The 26,989-nt window shown below is 34.9% G+C and overlaps 1 protein-coding gene and 2 pseudogenes across 3 annotated transcripts; 1 reads left to right on the top strand and 2 right to left on the bottom strand.

Annotated features, from left to right (window-relative positions):
• Window positions 1–284: 284 nt before the first annotated feature.
• Window positions 285–5,534, bottom strand: LOC143632816 (DNA-directed RNA polymerases IV and V subunit 2-like; annotated as a pseudogene). Its single transcript, XR_013153578.1, has 7 exons — window positions 5,393–5,534; window positions 3,769–4,161; window positions 2,633–3,687; window positions 2,262–2,553; window positions 1,239–2,183; window positions 873–1,144; window positions 285–785 (listed from the first exon to the last, which is right to left on the bottom strand). The product of XR_013153578.1 is annotated as a DNA-directed RNA polymerases IV and V subunit 2-like (transcript).
• A 2,964-nt stretch (window positions 5,535–8,498) lies between these two features.
• On the top strand, window positions 8,499–14,002 carry LOC143632815 (protein disulfide isomerase-like 1-4). The gene is made up of 13 exons (XM_077101236.1): window positions 8,499–8,874; window positions 9,876–10,100; window positions 11,046–11,175; window positions 11,362–11,527; window positions 11,609–11,727; window positions 11,829–11,909; window positions 11,993–12,079; window positions 12,163–12,237; window positions 12,335–12,403; window positions 12,689–12,769; window positions 12,868–13,002; window positions 13,078–13,134; window positions 13,217–14,002. Exons 1-13 carry the CDS (start codon window positions 8,558–8,560, stop codon window positions 13,385–13,387), a joined length of 1,713 nt encoding a protein of 570 aa, XP_076957351.1. The 5' UTR covers window positions 8,499–8,557; the 3' UTR covers window positions 13,388–14,002.
• An 8,245-nt stretch (window positions 14,003–22,247) lies between these two features.
• Window positions 22,248–25,701, bottom strand: LOC143632744 (uncharacterized; annotated as a pseudogene). Its single transcript, XR_013153568.1, has 7 exons — window positions 25,372–25,701; window positions 24,031–24,423; window positions 23,378–23,515; window positions 23,050–23,209; window positions 22,827–22,977; window positions 22,618–22,749; window positions 22,248–22,549 (listed from the first exon to the last, which is right to left on the bottom strand). The product of XR_013153568.1 is annotated as an uncharacterized LOC143632744 (transcript).
• Between the last annotated feature and the right edge of the window lie 1,288 nt (window positions 25,702–26,989).

Below are 26,989 nucleotides of genomic sequence, written 5' to 3'. Positions count from 1 at the left end.
TGGTATGTGTCTTTGTTTGGTTCAAATTATCTTTTGTCTCTCTTATGTGTGATATTTAAGTTAACTTACAATCTCTATATAATAAACGAAACCACCATCGGCATCAAGTGAGCGGCATTTAACTCTAAGCTAACAACTCAAGAACCATTAACCATAAGTGAAAAAAGACGGGTTGGGACCGATCCTCGGTCACCCCAAACCAACAAGATGATATTAACCAGTACAACTAGACATGTTACACAGTTTCTGATAATACAAGTTTTATTTTAACATTATGACAACCTTCAGCAAAGCTCCGATTCAAACTCGATAGCAATTCCCATGCTAAAAAGCTCCTGACATATTAGCTTCGCCCCATATGGCACATTCACCTTCACAACGTCTTCAACAGACTCACAAAACCGACAGTAGGGCCCGCGAATCTTGGGTCCACGTGGGACCGACCTCTGAATCACACTCGCCATGTTGTTACATTTCCTGCATATATGCATATGTGAAGCATCACAAAGTGTGTAAAGGCGTTCATACAGGTTGGCGGTTGCACCAAAAGCTATGATGCAGTCCCGCTCCATCTCCCCAAACTTGACCCACCGAACCGCTTGCGGTCAGCCACCGGTTGTCGTGTGAGAGGATGAATGGGCCCAATATTACGAAACTTGACCTTGTCCTCAGACATGTGGACCAGCTTCTGGTAAAATGTGGGGCCCATGAACACTAGTGACTCGACCATTTCACCCGTTCGCCCGTTGTAAACTCTCTCATTTCCCCATCTTGAAAATCCACACCTGCAAATGATATGATACTAACTATTACTAAGCATTTCATTCCTCTCTGGATTTTTATGAACCAAGGGTAGATTGGTAATTTTATACCTGTGAAGTTGGTTGGTAATGTCCTCAACAGAGGGAGTTGAGAAAGGGGTGGCGTATTTTAGTGAGCCACCTAACGCAATCCCCTTACCCAATGCAGCTTCCAGAAGCTGACCTGGCGTTTGTCTAGATGGAAACGCGTGCGGGTTTATTACCACATCGGGTACTATTCCTTGTATAGTGAAAGGAAAGTTCTCCTGAGACTCCAAATACCCCAAAACGCCCTTTTGTCCATGCATGCTTGAAAACTTATCTCCCAGATTTGGTGATCGTACCTACAACAATCGAGAAATTACTTATTTATCCTTAAATCACAGTCTAAAAATAGATTTGACTATACAGATCCTTAAGGGCATTTTAGACATTTACCTGCCTCAAAGATACAGTAGCAAAGTTTTTACCATCATCATTAGCAGACAATACAACTTTCTGAACCGATCCTTTTTCACCATGTTTCAATTTAATACTATGATCACCCCCCGATTCCACATGTTTTCCTATAACAATATCACCACTTTGTAAGCGAGCACCGACATATGGAAATCCATCTTCGTCTAGATTATCAACACGCCCAATTTTACTTTGAACTTTCCCAAAAATAATATTATCTTCCACCTTTCCCTTTTTCCCAAATGATTCCGTGTTAAAAACCTCTGCTTTGTAGCTTCTAACATGTTCTGATCTAAACATACCACGTTCCAATGAAGCACGGTTCATTACCAATGAATCCTCTTGGTTGTAACCAAGGTGAACATTAACAGCAACAATAGCACATTGACCGTTGTAATACTCATCTCTTGACTGCAATCCTTGACCGTTACTATATTTGGGTGTTCCAAGACTATCACAAAGAACCGTTTTAAAAAGTGGTTTTTGGGGATAAAATAGGTTATGAGTGAGGGTATCGACTCTAATGTTTGGATTTGTGCTTGCATATCCAATGGCTTGTTGAGAGTGTTTTTGAGCTTGGAACAAGACTCGTTTTGCATGGTCATGATTTGCAAAAGGGATCAATCCACAGCTTAAACTTAGGAGAAATGACATGTCAAGCTCACAATGCGTGTATTTAGGTGAATTTGTTTCGGTATTGTGAAAAAGATGCTTAATTCCCCATGCAGTGTAAAAATCTTCTTCCTCTTCGCTTCCAATGAGTTCAATTATTCCTTTATCTATCAAACTTTGAAAAGAATAATCTCCCGACTCAAGTAACTTAACGCTTTTCAAACTCTCAACTAATAACAGAGGGCGCATAATCCTACCAGCATCAGAGAATATACGCACTTCTCCATTCTTATCATCTAACTTAATCTCAACCTACGAAAAGAAAACAATGGTCAGTTTATTCCATGCTACACGGGCCACATACTAACAAGATTTAGAAAGAGTGACAACCTGATAATGCACTTCCTTTTTACGCCTTTTGCTTCTGAAATCATCGACAAGTGAAGCAGCATTATTACATACTCCAACCCAGTCCCCATTAACAAAAACTTTGTGTTTTTTACCAAGTGATAATGAATTGTCATCAACAAGTAATTCCATTCCAGATTTTATTAATATATCAAGCAGATTTACTTGAACGTTTCCACTCACAATACCAGTACTTGCAAAATTCTTAACCAACCCACAGTTTTCTCCATCTGGGGTGGTCATATAACAGACTCTTCCCCAGTGTGAAGGATGCCTGCAATGCATCCGACATTTATTATTAAAAGTGGCAAATAAGATGACAGTAAAGTTGTGAAAAAAAATGAACTACTTACGGGTATCTAGCATCACCAACTCGGCCCGTATACTGAACCTGCTGACGTGTTCTCATATCAGCCATCATCTGCAAAGGATTAGCCCGTCTAACTTGGGCCACCACACCCAAGATTCTTTCCATGCGTTTATAAGGATGCACCAACGCACCAGTGGAAAATGCCCGTGAAAGCCCGTTAGTAACAACAGAAGCATCTAAATAATGCTCAATCGGGTGCACAGGGCGATCTCCATAAAGATCTCTTTGCAAGGCTTTTGTCATTCGCCTTACAGCATGTTTCAAGTGAACCCTAACTTCTCTTTCAAGTAACTCGCCTGCTAATTCGACTCTCTTACTTCTAAAACTATCTCTATCATCGACTCTCCTACGTCCCGTATAAGCTTCTAACAGACATTTAACCATATAACCCAAAAACCGAGCTTTTCGGTTAAACCCGTGTAGGTTGGGGAATAACATTTCTTCTATACACTCTTTGAAGGCCTGTTTAGGTGCATAAGTCCATTTTTCTTTAAGTGTGTCTGCAAGAATATTAAACGCCTTTCCTTCTTTTCTAAAGTCTTTTGACTTTTGGTCAGCATCATATATTGATGCAAGAAGTGTGTTGACTACTGTATTATCTTTACAATCAGCATCATTCAAATCAATCACTTGTTTATCTGATGTTACACCGAGAGCAAAGAATAACAACCATGTAGGAATCTCAACCGAGCTGAACAAAAACACTGTAATTACTTTACCTCCACCTCTAATATGAGTGTCCATTAGTTTAACATAGACCCTTTCTTTTCCAAGCATTGACCGGTACTTGACCGTCCAGATTGGATTGTTGACCAACCAAAGTCTTTTCAAGCAAGTTTTCTCCTGGGCTATAAAAGTCTTTTCAGCCCCCTTGATTAAGAAATAACCTCCATAGTCAAAATCACAATCACCTTTTGTCATATCACTCATCCAGCATAAATCAGATTTGACCATCACAGGTAACCTGCCAATTGTGATCTCTCTATTATCTTCCAATAAAATCATTTTTGAAACATCATCTGATTCTGGAGTATATACCTACATGATCACAATATCAAGAAACGTGTGATACATCAAAAAGTATATATAATTTGAAATGTAACATAATGGCTTACTAACCTGATATTGAACTTGAACACTCATTCTGGACGAATAGGTAATATTTTGAAGGCGGGCATGTTTGGGCAAGAGGACAAGGTACTCTGTACCAGCCCAAAACCTTGGTCTCTCAAGGTTGACTTTTCCAAGTTTGACTGTGGCACATCTCCTTACCGTTTCTTCTCCAGATGGGTCAATTGCAGGCTCAACATTGATTTCACCCAAAGAATCAAAAACATTTTGAATACCGTTTTTAATGAAATCATTGTATGAGTTAATCTGGTGGCTTATAACACCATGCTGTCTGAAAAAAGATGCTGATGCTTTCTTACAGAAATCCTCTAAACTTTCTTCACTCAGGTCCACCGTTAGCTTTGAATCCAAGGGACCATTACTGTTGCAATGTGTGTCCATCTGCATAGTGACGAATCCATGATTTATAACTATGAGTTTTACTTTATGCCGTTGCTTATGAATGCTAATATTGTGAATACAGCATAATATTGTCACTCACATCTTGAACTAACAGTTTAAATATTACATCACATACTCAATTTTACAAGACTCTAGTTTACTAAACAAATCATCTCAAACATTTGAAGATTTTAAGCCTACTCTGATGTTATAAAATAATCTGTTGAACAACAGACATTCAAGAGTATAGAGTACTTGTATCAGAAATCTTATTGTAAGTATTATTACTACTAACTTCATGTGCATTAACAATATCTGATACAAGTTCTGCAGCAAAACAAACAGGCTCAAATACCTTATCTATACTTAAATCAGCAACCAAAATTTTGCTTAAACTTATATGATAAGATTACAGAAGTCATTAAAATATACCCGTATTAAAAACTTTGATGAACAAACATTAACGAACATAAACGGACACATTATCGAACGTTGCGAACACAATTGAACGAACATGGTGACATGGCCTCAGTTTGTGTTCGTTCATTTAGTTAATCGAACAAAATTCCTTGTTCAGGTTTGTTCATTTATTAAAGAGACACGCATAAACAACGTTTGGCTCGTTTACAGCCCAAGTTATGCAGAAAACAAACTGGCTCGAATACCTTATCTATACTTAAATCAACAACCAAAATTTTGCTTAAATCTATATGATAAGATTAGAAAAGTCATTAAAAAGTATTTAACCTTTAACGAACAAACATAAACAAACACTAACGAGCGTTAACGAATATAATCGGACGTAAACGAACACATTATCGAACGTTCACGGACACAATTGAATAAATATATCCTCTGTTCGCGTTCATTCATTTAGTTAATCGAACAAACATAAACGAACTCCCCGCCGAACAGTACACGAACACGACAAATTATGCAGACAACAAACAGGCTCAAATACCTTATCTACATTCAAATCAACAACCAGTTTTTCAATTGTAGCGATTCAGTCAATGATACCACACATCATCAATTCAGAATGATTTGCATGTAAGCATCGGATCATGCTAAAACACAGACTGATACGAATAAGCATGAAACCTAAAGCGATTTACATACACACAAGTAGCTTAATAACCACGCGATGAACACCGTTACAAAACTATATTGTAATAATAATACTAATTAAATACAACAGTCGATGATCGAAAGATAAAGAGACTAAGTATACCTCGATTAATCGGACAATGTGTGTAGCTTTTTCCGATTAATCGTTGAAGCTTTTACTAACTCTGTATCGATATTCGTGAGCATATCTAGGGTTGGTTTTACAGCGGGACATCAATGCATCATGTATTCGATTCTTCGATTTGCTAAAGTACGGGGACCGGGTTGTAATATTTTTCGCTTTATTTCGGTTAGTTGAATTGGTTATTAATTTTGATGTTTACATTTGAGGTTCGGGATCTTCTTAAGATTCGTACACATCTACGTGTGACGTGATTGTTGTTAAAAGAAAGGCGATCCGAGCGGAGATTTATTGATTTCTATAAACGTTAAATATGTTGTCAATATAAAGAAAATGAAAATAAATGCAACTGTATAACGTCTCCCTCTTATTGTTATAATCTGATTCGCAAAAATTGTTAAATTCGTCTGGATAGTTTGTTTTAGTTTTTTCATGTGGGTGATCGGAGGATGGATGACCTCGTGAGTAGTCTTCACCCTGTTAAATGAAAACAAACCCGTGATATTTTGTTAGGCAAAACAAATATTATTTCTTTGCATAAGAGATCATATGTTACCATATATTTTTAGTTACGAACCCATCAAGCAACTCTAAATCCTCAAACCTTAAACACGTGCAAATGAACAGTGCACATTAATTACACGTCATTTACATTTTTGTTTCTCAATTTTTAACATCTTTGTATACATGTAGGTTAAAAGATTAAAGGTAGTTATGGTGTTTACAAGTGTTTGATTTATGTTTCAAATGGTTGTTTATGTTATCAAGGCAAGTTTGTGCCTTGTTATTAGACCATTCGTTGTTAAAACTATACACTCAGGGGCATTTTACGTAATGTGACGCCTAGTCAGCTTTTGAACATTTTGCAAAAAATGTGTGCAGTGGGAAAAATAACCTCAAAACGCTTCTCTCTCCTTCCCCTCTCTCTCTCTCTCACAAACCCTCAAAGTTTGTGCCATCATCGCGTTTTGTAGGAATTATATCAAATTACAAAATGAGATGGTTTTCATTGTGTTTAATATAATTAATTATTTTTTATAAGTTTGTATGTATTGATGAATCTAAGATTCTATTGGCAAGTGGGGACATAAAACAAGCATGCCAAAACGTTAATTGAATTGATATTAACAAGACATAAGTGTTTATTAATCTCATCATTTCAAATTCTCAGTATCAAGAAAGTCTCACCGACTTTAAAGGGTGCTGTTTGTTTTTAAGAGGTAAAATGTCTGTAGTTTGTGGAGTACGTCTGCAGATATCTGTAGAAGAAGATGTGGACCAAACATCTATAGTATACAAGAAGAATATTGTTTGTTTTTTAACGTTTTTATACAACTAAAATAATTGGTGGTGGTGTACGAACTGTGAAAGTGGGTAGTGGCGGACGATTGGTGGTAGACGATGGTGGTAGGCGGTGAACGATGGTGGTGTAGGACGGTGGGTGGTGGTGATGGACGGTGGTGGTGGCAGACGGTGGTGATGGACGGTGGTGGCCAACGGTGGGTGGTGGTGGTGGTTTGGTAGATTGTGAAAAATTGTGAAGAAGTTGGATATTAGCTTATTTTTTAAAACAATAAAAGTATTTTTCAGGTTTTTTTAAATAAAAAAATGAACCGTTTTCAGAAGTTTATGTCTACTCACCCGTAGACATAAGTTCACTGCAGTTCTTTTAAGTAAAAACAAACGGAACCTTAATAGTGGTACTTTTTGTAGTTTTGTGTTTTGGACCCATAGGCTATGAACATTTTATATTATTGGGCCAGTGGGTGTTTAGATAAGCCCAGGCCCAAGTATGTTAATTCATTTAAACATACAGTCAAAGTCAAACCGTTAAACAAGTTGACAATGAGTTAACGGGAACGTAACCTAAAAGCAGGTTAACATCCAAGATCTCCCCCCAAAAGTCAAAAGGCAACATTTTTCATGGACAAACGTGACTCATTACTACCACGTGTCCTACTCTTATTCGTTCATTCTTTCTAGTGGGCATATACTGGACAACTAGAATCAAATCTTAGGTGCCACGTCGGACAGTGGAAATTGGTAACAGTAACGTCCAAAGGCCGTTAGCAAAGAAGTGCGAATGCAACCGACTTTCTCGCCTCAATTGCAATGGCACATTAATCTCAACATTTTCCCTTGTGTTTTATATATGTGCTAGTTTTAGTCCTTGGCATTTGTAGCACGATATATATATGTTTTAAAATGCTATAGCCACATAATATATGTTATATCACACGTTATTTTCTTTCATGCCAAAAATGTATTCAATATTGGACATTACAATATTCATCCAAACGCCTTTAAATCATTTTCCAACTTCAATTTAGTTTAGAGATATTTTAAAATTTGATCATTTTATATTCATTTACTTGTAAAATGGCACTTGAAATAAATACGTACGAGTTCACATCAACGGTGTCCAACTATAAAAATATTGTTTAGTCACAAATATATCTCACTAATAATTATTGTTATGACTTATCATCGATGATTCAATTGAGGAGTGACAAAAATCAAGTATAAAAAATGTACGAAGAGCTTCATTTTCATTTAAATTTAAAATACGACCATATATATATATATATATATCTACTATTATGATCAATCATTATGAGTGCAGATAAGCTAAGTAACTCGCGAGCTACTCAAAATCAAATCAGTAAGAAGTTTGAAATGAAACGCTCCTTATTGGGCCTGAGCTTTGAATGAGAATATTGTTTAGGTTCGTCGAGTCTTAACAAACCTATTGTTGTTTTGAGTTTTAATTCTTTTGGACTTCTATGTGAAGCCAAGTTTTTGCTCGTTTAAGGTATTATACACAAGTTTGAGCCGAGCTTAGGCTTGTTAAGCTTTTCTAAAACTATATAAAAATTATACAAACTAATTGATAAATAATAAAAACGAGCTAAACTCAAGTTTAAGCTTGGAAAAACGACATTCACTTTCCCAAAAAAGAACATAAAGTTAAGCCGTCAACGTGAAACTCCCTAAACCAGAAGGACTGAAACAAAACTAAGTAAAGCTTCTGGAAGGACTAGATCTGCACTGCACACAATCTGAACTCAACTTACGCATAATAATAAATCACCACCGTCTTCTCCGGCATTCAGCGTGTTTTCATTTCAATCAATTTCAACGGTTTCAATGGCAGTTCTCAAACCATTATTATTATCTCTATCAATTCTCCTGTTACTCGCCTCCACAGCTCTCTCAACACAGCCTCACGATCTCGAAGACGAAGATCTCAGTTTCCTCGAAGACGACGACCAAAACGACGCCGAATCGTACAGTCACGGTTACGACGAGCATGATTTCGATAACTACGATGATCTGGAGGACTTTGCGGACGGAGAAGGAGGCGAGTATGGTGATTTGGAGTCCAATCCGGAAGGTGAGGTCGATGAGAGTGATGTGGTGGTCTTGACTGCGGCTAATTTCACTGATTTTCTTGACAAAAATAGGTATTATTATTATTATTATGATTATTATTGTTATTGTTAATAATCAAACTATACAGTATAATGCTCAAACTCTAGTAATATATTTTTTCCAGATAAAAGATATACAATAATTGCTTAAGCATACATTAGGTAATAGGTGCAAACATACTTATATTCATGAAATTGATCTATGAAATCACATCAAATGATCTCAAAATCGTCAATATATATCCAATTAATCATCGGTTCACCGAAAATAACATATTTGGATCGTTAATTATCTACTGTTCTTACGAAAAACGTTTTCTGAGCTTATTATGGTATTAAAAACTGATCTGCATTTGAGCGTATTGGATTTTAACATTTGAGCGTTTTTGTTTTTGGCTTTGAACCTTTGTAAATGGGCTTGAGCGTGATTCGCGTACCTATTGTACGCTAAGCGATTATTGTACAATAACTTAAACCATATTTTCTAATATGTATTATTGTTATTATTATTAATTATTAATAATAACTTCTAAATATTGTAACAGTATAAAGCTAATATATTCTCTAATAAGTATGTGATGGTTTTTGATTTTTTTTAAACTATTCGGTTTCAGATTTTTGGTTTTCGGGTTCGATTTGGTTATGCATTCGGTTTTGCCAATTGGGAAAAAAAATTGACCCAAGATAGTGATATTGGGATTGATATTTAAAAAAAAAGGAAATAGTTAATGGTTAATAGAGTATTGAAAATTAGCAACTAATAAAAGATACCTACATTCAAAAATAAAGATAAATGTCATTAATTCAATAACATCTGGTCATTGTTAAGTTCGGTTATTACAGTTCTCGGGTTTTTGGTTATTTCTGTTCGGTTTCAGTTTTTCGGTCCTTCACAAAACACAGAACCAAACCAATACAATACTTTAGTTGTCACTAAAGTTCAAAACCGAACCTCCGGTTTCTAATTCGGTTTGGTTTTTCTGGTTTATCTCCTAATTATCGTAATAGTATAATGCTAATATATTTTCTAATAGGTATGTGATGGTGGAGTTTTACGCCACGTGGTGTGGACATTGTCAGGCGTTGAAGCCGGAGTATGCAGCGGCGGCGACAGAGTTAAAGGCGGATGAGGTGGTGCTGGCAAAGGTGGATGCCGGTGAGGAGACAGATTTGGCTCAAAAGTATAATGTGGAAGGGTATCCGACTTTGTTCCTGTTTGTTGATGGTGTCCATAAGCCGTATAATGGTGCCAGGAACAAGTTAGTCTCTCTTTCTCAGTTAATTGATTTAAATTTGCTGATAAGTTGTTGTAATTATGTTTGATTTTGCTTTGAAGAACGTCAATTTCTGCAAAATTTGGTAACTTAAAAGTTAAGAGAGGGGTAGAATAATGCTTAATTTAGTACCTTTAGAAAATGCAATTGGTATCTGGATTTGTAGGGATGTGCACGGTTTGGTTTTGGGCTAAAACTGAACCAAAACTGAAACTTCTAATTTTTAGATTTTTGAAAATCGTTTGGTTTTGGTTTCGGATTTGTGGTTTGAGCTTAAAATTTTTGGGCCAAAAAAATGGCCCAAAATAATGTGTTCAGGCCTAATTCATTTTGTTAATAAATAACCGAGTTACATATTTCTTAAATTCTTGTAAATTACTTCTAATAAGAAATTAAAATTGAAAATCTAGAAATTTGATTCGGTACGTTTTTTTAAATTTGTATATTTATTACATGCAAAATCAAAACCGAAGCTTGAGTTTGGTTTTTACAAAAATATAGAAACCAAACGTCGGTTTTTGTTTTGGTTTCGGATTAGTTTTTCCGGTTTCATGCACACCTCTAGATTTGGGGGTATTCGATTTCAATGTGACTGTTGAGACCTGGAGAATGAGAATTAGTTATCACATCATCTGGTGCTTTAAGTTATAAATAGTTTAATAATTATGCATTTATCTGGGATGATCATTTTTTCTCTAATATTATTATTTTCAACGAGAATAATTTCAGTTTTGTCAAAAAAATCAGAACTAATTGTGACTTAAAATAATTATAAGTTTATTATTGTTAATGCACTACTTGCCATGGGATTGGGGAATATTGTTAAAGAAGTTTGTAAAGTCAAAAGGACTATTAACTTTGTGATGAGTCAAAGAGCCAAAAAGATTGCTAATTTTTAATTTCTCCTTTGCTGGTTTATTTTCTACATAGGGATGCGATTGTGAGTTGGGTGAAGAAGAAGACTGGTCCTGCTCTACACAATGTAACAACGGTTGAGGAAGCTGAACAAATATTGGCCAGCGAGTCACCTATAGTTGTGGGCTTTGTTGAAAATCTTGTGGTATAATTTTTGTTACACACTTACACTTGAGATTCTAGTCTTGATTTTAATTCATTTTAACTTAAAATTGTTTATCCTGTGGAATAGATATGCCAATCCATCAACTAATACCATTGAAATGTCTTGTATAAACCGTGACTTTAAGATATTAATCCATTTGTTTTGTTTTGATTTTATCATGTGTAGGGTCGCGATAGTGAAGAACTTGCTGCGGCTTCAAAACAGGAAGATGAAGTAAGCTTCTACCAAACATCCAATGCTGATGTGGCAAAGGTTTTCCACATCAATCCACAAAGCAAACGTCCAGCTGTGGTCGTGTTAAAAAAGGAAGACGAAAAAGTTAGCCACTTTGGTTCGTTCTCTTGAGGCACTCTTTTCCTAATCCTAGTCACTAGAGATTTTGTGTGATATCTTAACCAACGTTTATCTACAGGTGGTCAGTTCACAAGATCAGAAATCACAGAGTTTGTCTCTGAAAACAAGCTTCCTTTGGTGATTTACTTCACTCGTGCAAGTGCTTCACAAGTATTTGAGAACCCAATCAAGAATCAGGCAGGGTGTTTTTTTTTTTTGTTAAAATTGGTTTTTGTCTAAATTTTTTGTTTTTAAATTCATGAGCTATAATAGTTGTTTTACCTCTTGTTCTTTGACAGGTGATTCTTTTTACTACTTTGAACGATACCGAGAAGTATCTTCCTATGTTCCAAGAGGCATCAAAAGATTTTATGGGAAAGGTTTGTATATTCATCACATGAACTTGAACCTGTTGCATCTTTTATTCAAGTTTGAAAGTTTACATTCTCTGAGTGTTACGCAGGCTCTTTTTGTGTATGTTCCAATGGATGAAGAAGATGCTGGTAAACCAGTGGCAGAATACTTTGGAATTGATGGAGATGCCCCGAGAGTGAGTATTCATATCTTAGTTATGCATTCATGACACTGATTTCTGTAAAACATGATTATCATATGTTGACATTTTTCATGCAGGTTATTGCCTTCACTGGGAACGAGGATTCTAGAAAGTTCTTTTTGGATGGTGAATTGACTTTGAACAGCATCAAGGTTCGCGCGTTTGAAGACGTTATTATTTACTTTTTATATTAGAAATCTTAAAACATGATGAACTGACATGACTTAATTTCTTTCTTTTGCTAAATAGTCGTTTGGCGAAGATTTTCTACAAGACAACCTCAAGCCCTTCTACAAGTCTGATCCAATCCCGGAGACGGTAAGCTGTAGAATGTATTAATGGTGTTTGGATGTGTTATCTAACTGACTGTCTGAATCAGTTTTTAGAATGTGTCAAAACACTCAAAACAACTGACTACCAAATCTATTACAGTTTCAAGCAGCAAAAGCACATCCAAACACCATTTCCTACGCATTTTATTACAACTAATCATTTAATTTTGATTATTTAATGTTGCATAATCACTTTTAAAAAACCACATTTAGACAGCTTCATCTTATAAGTCTTGGTTGTAATGTTCATTGTGCTTGTTATTTGTTTCAGAATGACGGGGATGTGAAAATAGTTGTTGGTAATAACTTTGATGAAATAGTTTTGGACGAATCAAAGGATGTTCTTCTAGAGGTACACCTTTTATTTTAGTGATCATTTTTCTTTATCAAACCGTTATAGTTGTGTTCCTATCAGTTGAATGTGATAAAATTATGTAAATTTTATATCAGATATACGCTTCATGGTGTGGCCATTGCCAAGCACTTGAACCAACTTACAATAAACTTGCAAAACATCTTCGTGGCATTGATTCTCTAGTTATTGCCAAAATGGATGGAACCACAAACGAACACCCTCGAGCTAAGGTATTTTACATGATTGAATTGTTTATTATCTTAAGATTTGCTATCTTGATATCTAAAGTTTTCATCTTTTTACAGTCAGATGGGTACCCGACACTTCTTTTCTTTCCTGCTGGCAATAAAAGCTTTGACCCGGTTAGTGCCCATTAAAAAGCACATGAAATTATCATCTCTTAACTTATGTGTTTATGAACCTTTTTAAAATCGGGTTTTGCAGATAACAGTAGACACAGACAGGACAGTGAAAGCTTTCTATAGGTTCATCAAGCAGCATGCTGCAATCCCTTTTAAGCTCCAAAAACCGGAGTCAACTCAGAAACCCGAGTCAACAATTAAAAGCGAGTCGACTCAGGATAGCAGCAATCAAGATCTGAAGGATGAATTATGAGGTTCCATATCTTCTGTAATAATTTAAATAATGTAAGGCGGTCAAAACTAGAAAGTCTGAGATTTTATTTTATAATGTAAAAGTGAGCTTTACATAAGAAATGTAGGATATTGATTTTATTCTATAAGTATATTTATAAATCTGTCACCAGCTAATTCTGTTTTGTTCTCATGTATTTATCATGTCTCTAATTCTCCAATCTTTCACATAAAGATCGTTAATTTCCAGATTTACATATAAAATACCGTCTTTTTATCTTTTTATCATTGGCATCATTGTTTCCATCACCTTTGTTTTAATATAAAAACCCTGTTTACAGTCATGTTAGTAACACTGCAATCATGAAGAAGCACCTTCTACCATATTTCTTTCTGGTTCTGGTTGTCGCATCACTCCCCGCCTTCCAGGGTAGACCTTTGCCAGACACGAACGCAGATGATGGTTCAGCAGTATCGCCAGCACCACCATTCCCATTTCCATTCCCGCCGCAGCTGCCACCAGCACCAACATCACCATTTCCATTTCCATTCCCGCCACTAGCACCAGCACCAACCATTCCCATTTCCATTCCCGCCACTAGCACCTGCACCAGCATCACCATTCCCATTTCCATTCCCGCCAACGATGCCGCCTACAACTAGTGGAGGCGGTGACAGTAATGGCTCTGCAAGTTGGCGCCAACTATTTTCCGCATTTTGTTATCATTGTGTATTTTGTTTGTTTTCTGCAACGTTTAATTTTCTGCGTTTAATAAGTGGTGGCACCAGTTGGTTGCCCATGTTTAGAAGTAGTTCCTATTTTGTTATTTTTCTCCTATGTAATTGTTCTTACTCAATTAAGATGAGAGTGAGTTTTGTGATGAAAAATTAAGTTTTCTTTATTTTGAATAAATTTGTTTTCCAATGCTAATTCAAGTTAATGGTGTCCTTTGGAATCTAGAATTGAATTAAGTGGTGAATTTGTGTTTTCTATTTAAATTATGTTTCTATCCGTTACCTTACTCGGGGTGTACAACATCAGAGCTGAGGCATGTTCCGTTTCAGCTCCTTTCTTTCCATACTCGTAAAATTATCCAGTTTCAACAATGGTGTACAAGATGCTCTTTGAACCCAGACAAGTTGAGAGGCTTTCCTCTGGGACAGATCAATAAGCTTGTCGGTCTTGGAGAATACGAAGACTACTGCTGTGAGGAAGAACTTCTGTTTGATCATGACAATGAAGAATTTGTTCACGAAATGTTCATTTGTGAAACGAGTTCTTATCCAACCAAGCATAGAACCTTTAATGAGAAACTATTGTAAATATACCGAACAAAACGAAAGCCGGTACAAATTCAGCTTTTGTTTAACCGGTGACTTGGTATGAGTCAACTCAGAAGCCCGAGTCACACAGAAACCGAGTCGACTGAAGAATGAATTATGAGGTTCCATATGTTACTTCCCAGCTTGTTTAAATAATATAAAAGTCAAAGCTTTACTTAAGAATTGTAGGATAATTATTATATTTTAGAACATTATTCACATATCTTTCCGCCCAGCTAATATGTTTTGTTCTCATGTATTTGCTGTTTATCCTTTTGTCATTAAGACCATTGTTTTCATCACCTTTTTCTTTTATATAAAAACCGTGTTTTCGACGATTTTCACAACACTGCAATCATGAAAAAATACTCCCAACCCTTTCTCCTAGTAGTTCTTGTTGTGTCATCACTCCCCAACTTACAAGGTTACCAAAGAATACTCGAGTCAACGTCCCCACCTGCACCAATCGCGAACGCAGCTCCACCAGCACTAGCACCAGGACCAGGAGGTGGTCCAGGACCATCGCCGCCACCAACGAAAGTGCCTTCACCATCCCCATCACTGCTGCCAACTTTAACTGGCAGTGGTGACTGGGGCAGCATAGCTGGCGAGTCTTCTGAATATAACGGGTGGCAGAAGATGGGGATCGTGATTGGAGTATTGGCTGGTGCGGGTTTGATTTGGTATGGAACAACGGCGTACATGAAACGCAGTAGTGTCCGGCGAGCAGGTTATGGTGCATTAGCTAGAAGATCTCAATCCTGATGGAAAACTATTATTTGCCATATATATCTGTCATTTTAAGTTCAAGCTAATAAAAATGTCATGAGGAAAGTTATTATTTGCATATCATGAAAAGAGTCTTGTAAGATAATTAGAATTTGATATTCTGATGTGCACAAAACCGAAATAACCGAATCCAATGGGACCAATGGTTTGGTTTTTCCTTTATTAAAAACCAAAATATTGGTTCGGGTTTGTGTTGCTCAAGAACCAAACTAACCTATAATAACCAAACCATTTCATGTAAGAACTAACCTTGTTCATTCAATTTCTTCGTCAATTCCATTAATCCATACCAGACAGACCCTTAATGTGAGATAACCGGTTCGAAATGTGCTGCTATAAGAGCTTTCAAATGATAATCCATTACAAACATCAAATTACATGAAAACACTAAAAAAACTGGATTATACCTAACAACTCAAACAACATATAAATCACATGAAGCAAATATATTTCTTTGTTTCCGTTGTAGAAACTTGTCGTTGTGACCCGTAAAGTAAAGGTAACTTCAATAAGCAGCACACCAACATAAAAACATTAACCCTAGATGTTTCTTTGCATCCATCATCAACTTAATAATTTTTTATTTGTTTAATGTAGCTGAGTTCATGCCATTTTGGTTGCCATATCCCTAGGGGCATGGGGTCGCCCGGCCCGCACCCCATTAATATTCTTTTAGTACATTTATATTAGATTTCTGATCGCATCATAAGAAATTCTGACTGTGTTAAATTTTGACAACGACCCCAAAGAAATTTTACATCAAGTCACTGACCTAAATAAAATCGATTTAGTATTTAAAATTTTAAAAAAATATATTGTTAGTGTAATCTTGTGTAAGTACGGGGTTATTCCCATACTTATAAACCTAAGGATTTTTTTAGTTGCTTTCTCTTAGTTTGAGTATCAAAAGAATTTGTATTATTGTATAGGTTAAGTGTTAAAGAGGATTATAAATAGCGGCTATTTATACTCAAGTTAATCACCACTGTCAATACACAAACGCTAAAACGAAAATTAGTTTACTTTAGTTTACTCAGGTTTAAAAAGTTAAACAAGATATGGCCCAAATAATCCAAACAAAAAGAAGCCCAATTCACAAAATTTAACAAATACACAAAACAAAAAGAATTGCAACCACCCATAACTCATAACTTAATGGTCTAGTGGTACGATGCTTGTCATTTTAAATGTGAGGTGATGAATTTAAATGCTTGCAAGTTTAAGGTTATGATGATTTTATGTGGATTTTTTTTTCAACTGCGGCATGAACATTCTGACAACACCATTCTTCCCTTCTCGGTAGTTGCCTGCCAGTTTTTAGTTCTACTCAGAGTATTGATTATTATTTTGAATTCTGAAATCGCCTATTGATTATTATTTATAAATTCTTCACTGCTTCAAACATCGAATGCATAAAATAGTGGTTTTTTGAATTGAATATTCTTTGATGCTTTGTTATCGTTTGCTTCTTGTTTGAATAGTTATTTTTTTATTTCAATATTTGAATTGATATCGAATGAATCCAAATACAATAGTTTTCTTGTTTGATTAGTACTAAACTGTAAATCATTAAACATTGTTTAATGTTGCTTTTTGAATTATATCGAGTATTGATTTTTACACATTTTATTACTTGTTAGTCTACTCTTGAGTTAAAAATATTTAGAAAAATGAAAACCCACAAAGAGCATTAGAGCAACCATGGGTATATTGTATTTCTTTTATTCATATCTTCCGTTTTAGTTTAAAAAATGGGCAGTCAAAACTAAGAGGTTGAAGTGTTATTTTTATTATGTATGATATTTATCTTATATCTAATCTATATATATAAATCTTTCCGCCTATCTAATTGTGGTTATTGCCGGAGTTACATATGCTAAAAGCCTAAAAGACCAACTATTATCTTTTTGTCATTAAAATCATTGTTTTCATCACCTCTTCTTTGATATAAAAACCATGTTTTCTACCAATTATTTTTTTGTAACACTTGCAAGTTGCAATAATGAAAAAACAATGCCAACTATTTTTCCTTGTGGTTTTGGTTGTGACATCACTCACCGCATTACACGGTTACCGGAGGGCACTCCGGACTATACCCCATGCCCCTTCGCTATACACGAACGCAACTCCAGCACCATCGCCATTCCCTTTCCCATTCCCGTTCCCGTTCCCACCAACACCAACACCAACACCAGCACCATCGCCATTCCCTTTCCCATTCCCGTTCCCACCAGCATGAAACGTCGAAGCAATATTCGACGATCACGCTTTATTGAATTAGCTAGAAGTTCTCAATTCTGATGGGCAACTATATATCATTTGAGTTCAAGTGTTTGTCTGCATGAGGAAAAATAAATGCATGGTGGAGACATTTGTTTATGTACGTGATGAGAAATAGAAAGTTATGGCTTTTATATGAAACATAATTCCATTATGTTTTCCCAAAGAAAATCAGGATTTTACATAAAGCTATTGGTTTGCGCCATCTTGTAGTTTCTATATGTATATAAGTATCATAGGGCATTTTGCCCAATAATATCTTGGTGTATTAAATGATGACTATATCTTAGTGGTTTGAGGTGAGGGTTCGAGTTGTGTTGTGAACTAAAAAGTAAATTAGTTGGGTGTATGTGTTGTTCTGAAAAAAATTGTAAGTAAATCAAAGTTACTAATTTCCATTAGATTTTAACATTTTTGAATTGATTTAATGTTTCCTTATGGCTGAGAAATATATTTTTGTCGGTTCAACAAGTCTTGTTTCATTGTCTGGAACAGTTGCGGGACAAGAATTTTTTTTTATTTCTTTGTTCGAATGTGTATTTATTAGGCGTTTGGATGTCTATCACTCGATTATGGATTTTTTTTATTCAATTTTAGGTCGAATTGCATAATAAAACTTTGATACTAAATCTAACAAATAGAAGAAGATGCATGATATAGAAATATAATAGAAATACAATGTCGTACAATTATTTTGTGTGGGTTTCATCTTCTAAATACAATTTATTGCATATCCATGACATATTTCTAATAAATTCTTTTTCGATATAAAAAATACAACTATTGTTCAAATATTCATCACCATTACAAAAAAACACCTCTTAACAGTTGCCGTTATGGCTAGTAAACCTAATGATAACTTCAATACGCGATATACCAACATTTCGTGAAAGCTTATTTTTACTTACATTACAACACAAGTTTTGTTCATAACCGATATAATTCATTATTATATATCTTTTAATTTTTTTTCGTAACTTAATGTTACTCTAAATTTGAATACAAACGATAATGTTTCTACATGCGCTTCAATATAAATTTGATTTAATACCGAACTCATCCAATGCATGACCAAAACATGTGTCAAATATAATATACTTTTGTTCTCCCCAGTAAAGTTTAGTTTTTACAAAGACAACCTTATTTCTTCATGTGTTTCGATGTAAAAAAGTTTATTTAAATTGAGTCACTGTAAGTGTGGGCAAACATTATTAACTTTATGTTTTATCAACTTCCTCATTGCGACACGTAGACTAATATGTATCAATGTTTCCGTCACACATGATCATTTACTAGTTTGGGTTTAAGAATTAAAAGGATAGGACCCGATAGGCCAATAGCCCAAATCTATTTATTCTAATAAAAGATTACATATTTTTGTCACTTGTCAATCTCATAGCCTTCCTCACACTTTTTCACTTATTTCAATATAAGATCCTTATATTTTAAGTCATGTCAATATATGAATTCAAGTTTGTTTTTATTATATGTAAATCCTAATCGATTCATTCATTAACATTAATGGTGAAATAAGAAAATAATGAAATATTAAAGTTGACGTTGCAGATTTATTAGAATATAATTTTAAAGTCACAGGTAATTACAAATTAAAGTAAATAAATGTTTATCATTGTCGAAGAATTTGGATTTGTATGGTAAACTACAAATTTATTTTAAAACTGGGATTCGAGCAACACCGCATAATTTTTTATATAAGATTGGTTTCAAATTTGAATTTAAAATCTTCTCATATGCATTTGAACTCGGAAAAATATGTATTTTCTTAATTTTCTCCAAACGTTTTGCATAGAGAATACATATTATATATATATATATATCATGGTGTTTAGCATTAAATTATTGAAGTTGAATATTGTAATTATAATCTATATGTATACCGATTTACTATATAAAATATATGTCATTTATTATATGATTTTTTTTGTGTAGTATAAACAGTTTTAACAATAAGAAAATCAATATTTAGTTTTCAATATTTTATTTTAAAATTCAGACCAAAATGCTTCAGAACATATATTTTCACATTAATTTAAAAAAATAGTTAATCCGGTTAAAATCATTTACCGTGCTTCCAACAAATCCGAAACCTTGGCTTTTTTTTCTATAAGTTTTTAAAATATATATATCAATAAATTAGATATTTCAATAACTCCCATAATATTAACCAATAATACGGAATTAGTATTCAAAATTTAAACATTCCTTATCCAATACTTTCAACTATTATAAATAAGAATCACTAACTTCACTTTCTACAACTTTTAATCTTATATTATTCTGCTAACTCAGAATAATTAGTATGTCTTTGTCATTTTCCATTAATATGAAAAGAAAAAGTTATTTTGTTATATTTTAATTACCGGTTTTATATGTTGTTTGATTATACAATTGTTAATTGTAAAATATAAAAACAAGTAAAAATATGTCATCCACAGAATATTAATGACACCAAATTTATCATGATTAATCAATTTAATTTCTAAAAATTATAAGAATAACTATATCATAAAGTTAAGCTAATTTGGTTTTTTGGATAATCATGTTTTTAGGATAAACATGAGGACATGATCTCAAATGACATTATATATATTAATTGATTAATGTACGATATTTTATGTGTGTGAATATTTTTTTGTTAGTTTCATAGATATATTATCATTTATCTATGGTTGGTATGTACTTGAAGAATCTTATTTATCACACGGACAATTATACGTGGCTATATCAAGAGTTATAAGCATACATATATGTTATCTTATCAAGAGTTACAAGCAGACATGAATTAAATATTTTGATTTGTGATAAACAATGTATACTAACCAATACAATCACAAATGTAGTATACAATGATTGTTTTACTTATTTGTAACATATTTGTGTAATCTTAGTTATGTGATTTCTGTAATTTTAATGTGAATTGTAACCGTATAAAACATATGATTATTTTGTTAACTATATATCACTTAATGGTTAAACTACAAAATTTTCATCAATAACTCAGGCCTCAAACTAGTACTTCATATAAAAGAAGACCAATTTCCACAAATACATTGTAACCGGCATAACCTATAAACCTAACAACAAGCCTGACTGAGTATTGATTATTATTTATAAAATCTTTGCTGCTCCACGCATAGTTTGAAACTTTGAATAAACCAATTGTTTTTTGAAGTGAATTGATTATTATTTGATGCTTTGTTATTGTTAGCTCCTTGTTTGAATACTTATATTGTTTTTTGAATTGAATTGAGTGTTGGTTTTTTACATAGATTATTACTTGTCACTTGATTCTTGAGTTAAAAATATTTAGGAAAATTTTGCAACAGTTGTTAAACAAACCTAATAGCAAAGCAATAAGAGAAGACATGTAGGGATATTTATTTTATTTTATAACTTCATTTATTAATCTTTCCTTCCAGCTAATCTGTTTTGTTCTCATGTTTTTATCCTGACTAATTCTCCAATATTTCACACAAAGTTTGCATATTTCCGGAGTTACATATGTTAAAAAGACTCTTCTTTTATCTTTTTATCATTGAAATCATTGTTTCCATCACCTTTTTTATATATAAAAACCATGTTTTCAACTAATTTTGCAGCACTGCAATCATGAAAAAACACTTCCAACCATTTTTCCTTGTGGTTTTGGTTGCGGCATTACTCCCCGCCTTACATGGTTACCGAAGAGCGCTCCAGGCTATAGCCCCCGCACCTTCACCAGGCCCGAGTGTCCCACCTCCAGCTCCAGCACCAACGCCTTACCCATTCCCATTCCCACCCGCACCAACTCCAGCACCAACGCCTTACCCATTCCCATTCCCACCACATCTGCCACCCGCACCGGCACCTGCACCACCGCCAGCGCCAGCGCCTTTCCCATTCCCACCATCGCAGCCACCTCCAACTGGTGGAAGTGGTGGTGATGGTGGGAATGTGGCGTCACAGAAAGGCGGTGGTGGGTCATCTAGACTGAGCGGGGGACAGAAGGCGGGGATAGTGATTGGAGTACTGGCTGGTGCGGGTTTGATTGGATTTGCTACAATGGTGTACATGAAACGTCGAAGCAATATTCGAAGATCACGCTTTATTGAATTAGCTAGAAGATCTTAACTCTGATTTAATACTATTATTTGCCAAATTTATTTGTCTTTTAAGTTCAAGTTTTTGTCTTCATGAGGAAGAATAAAAATGTAATGGTGGATATCATGAAAAAGTTTTGTAACATAATTATAAATTCATTTTCTGATTATTTGTGGTTGAGAAATATATACTGCATTTATGAAATACATTTAAGACAGTTCAATAAATTTTGCTTCTTATTCTAGAACAGTAGCGGATCTATGAAATTTTTTTTTCAAGGGTGTTATAAGGGTCGGGATGTCTCATTTGATTCGAAGATCGGTCTTTGATTTGCAATTGTTGTATTTCATAATATCATTCAGGTTACCAGAGGCCAGTCAAATGGCCAACAAATACTAGCATAATAAGTTAATAACATATAAATGTATCATGAAGTGTAAATAATAATGACTATATACAAAGCCAATACTATGCTAATTAGTAATTACCAAATTCTTGTTTAAGAGTGAAAGATTGAGATATCAAGAAACAACTGATCCATAATAATCCCACAAGCGAATAATCCGATCCCGATTAAAACTGGTTTCGCTCTTGATATCCCGTTTATATCACCGTTTTCCTTTCCAATATGCATAGCCCATGCCATTGCAGGTGGTAGTACTCCATACAACATTGTCATGCAATACCCTCCCTGTTTCAAAACATCCAATAAAAAAAACACACTAGTACATATCCAAAAGCGCACACACACGAGCTTACGGCGATGTCGGTAGCAGCAGAGAACGCGTCTTGAACAGTAGTAGACACGAAAAGCGAAGGAACAATGACCATAGCAATGGCAGTAAAACTTGTTCTATTTCTCATCCACCAATTTTCCACCATTCTTGATTTCTGCATAGAGAAATCAAGATTTCAACTTGATAGTAAAAAATGAATACTTTCGGTTAATCGGAAAGAGTTAAATTTGCCTGTGACGAAACAGAAGAATCCCAAGTCAAATTGTTGACCATTTGCTCTTTAAAGAATTGATAGAAGCCTAAGAGAGTCCCTATTAGTGATGTTCCGACTGCTAGTAGCGAAAATGCTTCTACCATAATTTCAACTCCATCCCATCTTTGCCTGATTGATTTTACAGTCTCGAGATCATATAAACGAAGTAAAGTCAAATAAAGTCAAATGTTTTATCATTACCTCATAAGCAACTCGACAGGGTCAATGAGTGATTCGGCTTGACTCGAGAGACCAAGAGCTATAGAGTTCCATACCAAGAGTCCTATCAAAGGTACAACACTGCCAACAATAACCGAAGTCCTTATACGTCGAATATCACCTCCCAAATACGCGCAAAGAACTGAAAATATTCATAGTTTGACCAAGTTTGAAGTGAAAAAAATTACGTTGGTTGACTACTTTGATACTTGTAGAGTTGACATTTAAGAAAATTTAAGTATTCATGAAAATTGCATTATAATGACTGAATTTAAGGTCAAAGCATGTAGAGTTGACTTTAGATATTTACCTGGAGCTAGATCATGATAAACCAAAGAAAATATCATCACCGGTATACTCGCCGGAACTTTTGTCCAATCGCCATTGCCTTCAAACCCTGACCACCCTCCAAGTACTATTGCCAGAACCTCAATTCCTACTAACAACCCTGTTGCAGATCATATGAGGACTAGCTTCAAAAAATTGACCTTTTGGAAGTAAAAATTCATCAATTTTTTTTTTCTTTTTTGTAAAGGGAAAATCACCAAAATGACCATTTTGACCGGTGAGTTTGACAAATAATCTTAACTTTTTTTTTTTACCGAAATGTCATATGATTTTTCTTGCTTTTAGCTAAAAAGTTGTTTTAGCCAAACCAAAAGCTTTCACATGGCACACCATGTTGCGTTGGCGCAACAGATTCTATCTGGTGCAATAGAATGGATCTACTGCGTCAATATTAAAATCTGTTGCATGGACACTTGTCAAACACCGGTTGATCGATTTATTTAAAAAAAAAAACTATTTTATCAAGCTCATTAGTCAAGACGTTCATTTTGGTAATTTTCCCTTCTTTTAACCGGTGGTCTCATGGGTGCAGCCTTGAATTCTCACCCTCCCAAGACCCTGCTAAAAGTGGGATCTTACTGAGCACGCTTGTTTGTTTATTTGCGCTATCAATACCTATCATGGAGACTGTAAGAACTTGATTCACTTGATCCGTGGTGCGTGTTCCTCCAATGGATATAAGAACCGCAAAGACCATGGTGAAGAAAACCCCCGAAACCGACTCCGGAATATTAACTAAATGGCAAAGAAGTTCACCAGATTTTGCAGCATAAGCAATTATTGATGTGTACCCCAAGAACACATAGGTCAAAGTGGCTAAGGTTCCACCAACTTCACCTAATGTCTCTTGAGCCATGGTTCTAATGGAAACACTTCCAGCTCATCACCATTGTCCACTTTATTTTTCTTCTTTTCAAGAAATCCCACATTTATTTCAACCAATAGCAATGCTTCTATTAACAAGAACCCCCAACATAAAGTCAATGATATTGAACTTGGAAGCAGCCCCTGTTCAAAAAAAATTAAAACCATGCAAAAGGTTTGATTAATATTCTTAGAACTTTTGAATGCTAATTGGTTCGGTTATATCGGTTATGTCAAACATCATAACCAAAACCGAACCACATATTTCGATTAATCGGTTATGACTTAACCGAACCATTGATTAAATGTTCAGGTAAATATCAGTTCCAAAGTTTGTCTTGTTTAGATTGCACAAGAGTATCTTTTTTACTTTATATCAAAAATAGAGATTTAAATAATAGGTAACCTTCATCAATAAACCTAGCATAAGAGATGCATCCTAGTATTTGAGTACAAATTTCATTTGTATTTGAGCGTAAAAGCGAAAGTTTAAAATTTTATATATAACTTTTCAAACTTGTTAATCGCTAGTTGCTAGGCTGCCGGTGTGATTTCAACTAATTTGCCCCTAAAATGGTATTTGGTCAAAGGCAGTCATAATTAGTCAAAATCTTAGAAGTATATAAAAAACTATTTTTAGTAATCCAATTCGATTAATAAGTTTGAAAAGTTATATATAAAATTTTGAAAAATCGTATATAGAATTCCAGTCTGACTAATCCCGATCAATAGCTAGTCAATACCACATTATTTACCGTTTGCCTAGCTCCTAGAGAACTTTACAACAATGGTTAAATTGGCTATGGCCTTTCTTTTAAAACGGCAGCTTCATTTTTTTGTATTTAGGTCACCACACTCTCCAATTTGGAGATTCCCGTTGCCCCACTCCGGCTAGACTACGATGGCTTTAGAGTTTGGCTTGGGCATTCCCCGGGAAACTACACCATCGTCTGTCACTTGACAGTCGTTGTGTCACCACAATAGCAGAACCCTTGGAGTAACACACAGTGTAACGAAAACCCGGGTGAGCTCAGGATAATAATAATAATAATAATAATAATAATAATAATAATAAAGTAACACACCCATTACCGCAGGAGAAGTTTTCTGTGGTAGAGCAAGTATCCCGGTCCCAATACTTGTGCCGACAATAAGAGCCACCGCACCGGCGACGGTACCCTTTTTGCTACCGGAATTTACAATGTCATCAGCAGCCACTTTACTCTGTTTCTTTAAAGTTTTTCTCAATATAGAATTTTCCCCTTGCAATTGACATGTAGTAGTAGTATATGCATAACAACAGTAACTGTCGGATCTGTGGCGGTAAACTGGTGTTGAGTTTCGTGTTTGATGAAATCCATTGATTATAGGTTTAATTTGATGGAACGAGGAAGAGGAAGGAATATACAGAATCTTCATAATACACAGAGTTGAATTTCATACGATGATGATATTTTTATGCGTTTACTGTGAAACACGTGACGTTAGTATAGTAACACGGTGGGTGGGTCCATGATAGATATTTCGAAACACTAACATGTAGCTTGATTTTTATAGTTTTGTAGCTTATAACAATATTGTCGCTTTATCATTTTAATCACTCCCATTGATTCTTCATTTTGGTTAAATATAGCGCTCCAATTGTTAAGGCTAACAGTTTTTCGTTTCAGATCTGGTCCATCCGCTATAGGTGTTTTTATGGCGGCTCAAGCAAGGTGAAGGATGTGACGCAAGACGGATTAAATGAACACAAAGAACGTATTCTCAAGAGTAATTATTTTTCTTAAAAACTTTTGAATTAATAAAGCATTACATTAGACCCCTTTATATTTTTGCAAACAACGAACTATAACTATAGATTAATATCAAATTTTGGTGTCACAAGGTCTTTTTATGAAATATATTTTAAGCATTTAGGTAAACTATTTCATAGATTTAACAATGTTCCCATGTGGTGGGATGGTTTGCTAAAAACTTTGTAGGTATGCATTGTGCAAGGTCAACCCTCCTTTGCAACCTATTTTTTTGGTTAAATTTACTCTGTAATTTTTATGAGTTGCTTAAGTGCCAAGTCAGTTTTCTTTTTTCTTTTTTCTTTTTTCTTTTTTTCTTTTTTTACATATTTCTTTCAGCCAATTTTTATGAGTTTCTTTTTTCTTTCTTTCTTTTTTTACATATTTCTTTCATGTTGATTTTTTTGTGTTTACTAATTTATATGTACCATTTGTGTCAACACCATCGACATTGATCAAATTCGTGTCGGTTCGTGCCTTCGTGACGCGTTGGAGATAGTTTTTGTGAGCTTGCTAATTTATGTGTACCATTTTGTGTCAACACCATCGACATTGATCAAATTCGTGCCGGTTCATGCCTCCATGACGCGTTGGAATATAGTTTTTGTGACATAATCCGTTACAACCTATCGATACAGACCAAATTCGTGTCGCTGCACCGCCACAACGCGGCGGTTGTTACCTAGTTTATATTAAAATTTGAGATACTTGAATTCACCTCCCGTCCCCTTAGGTAGCGTTTGTTATGCAGTAATGACAGGCGGAATGAAATGATTTATTACGTGGGAATGAAATACGAGGTGTTTGGTTGCACAATGGAATGGAATCATCCATTACACATGGAATCCCATTCCATCAAAACCATTCCTTCCCACCCCCCTTCTTTCTTTTCATTTCATTCCTCCTTCAACCTACTT

Source organism: Bidens hawaiensis, unplaced genomic scaffold (assembly GCF_021521415.1).
Source record: "Bidens hawaiensis isolate Kalapana, Puna unplaced genomic scaffold, B.hawaiensis_p1.1 tig00006534_1, whole genome shotgun sequence".
NCBI classification, from domain to species: domain Eukaryota; kingdom Viridiplantae; phylum Streptophyta; class Magnoliopsida; order Asterales; family Asteraceae; genus Bidens; species Bidens hawaiensis.
Note: the sequence above shows the minus strand (reverse complement) of the source record. Positions and strands in the feature narration are given on the sequence as shown.

Excerpts from the sequence above, each read along its gene's own strand:
- LOC143632815 (XM_077101236.1), top strand. The coding sequence starts at position 8,558 with ATGGCAGTTCTCAAACCATTATTATTATCTCTATCAATTCTCCTGTTA. Across the intron at positions 11,728-11,828 it reads AGAACCCAATCAAGAATCAG|GTGATTCTTTTTACTACTTT; the intron begins GCAGGGTGTTTT and ends GTTCTTTGACAG. Across the intron at positions 12,404-12,688 it reads CTGATCCAATCCCGGAGACG|AATGACGGGGATGTGAAAAT; the intron begins GTAAGCTGTAGA and ends TATTTGTTTCAG.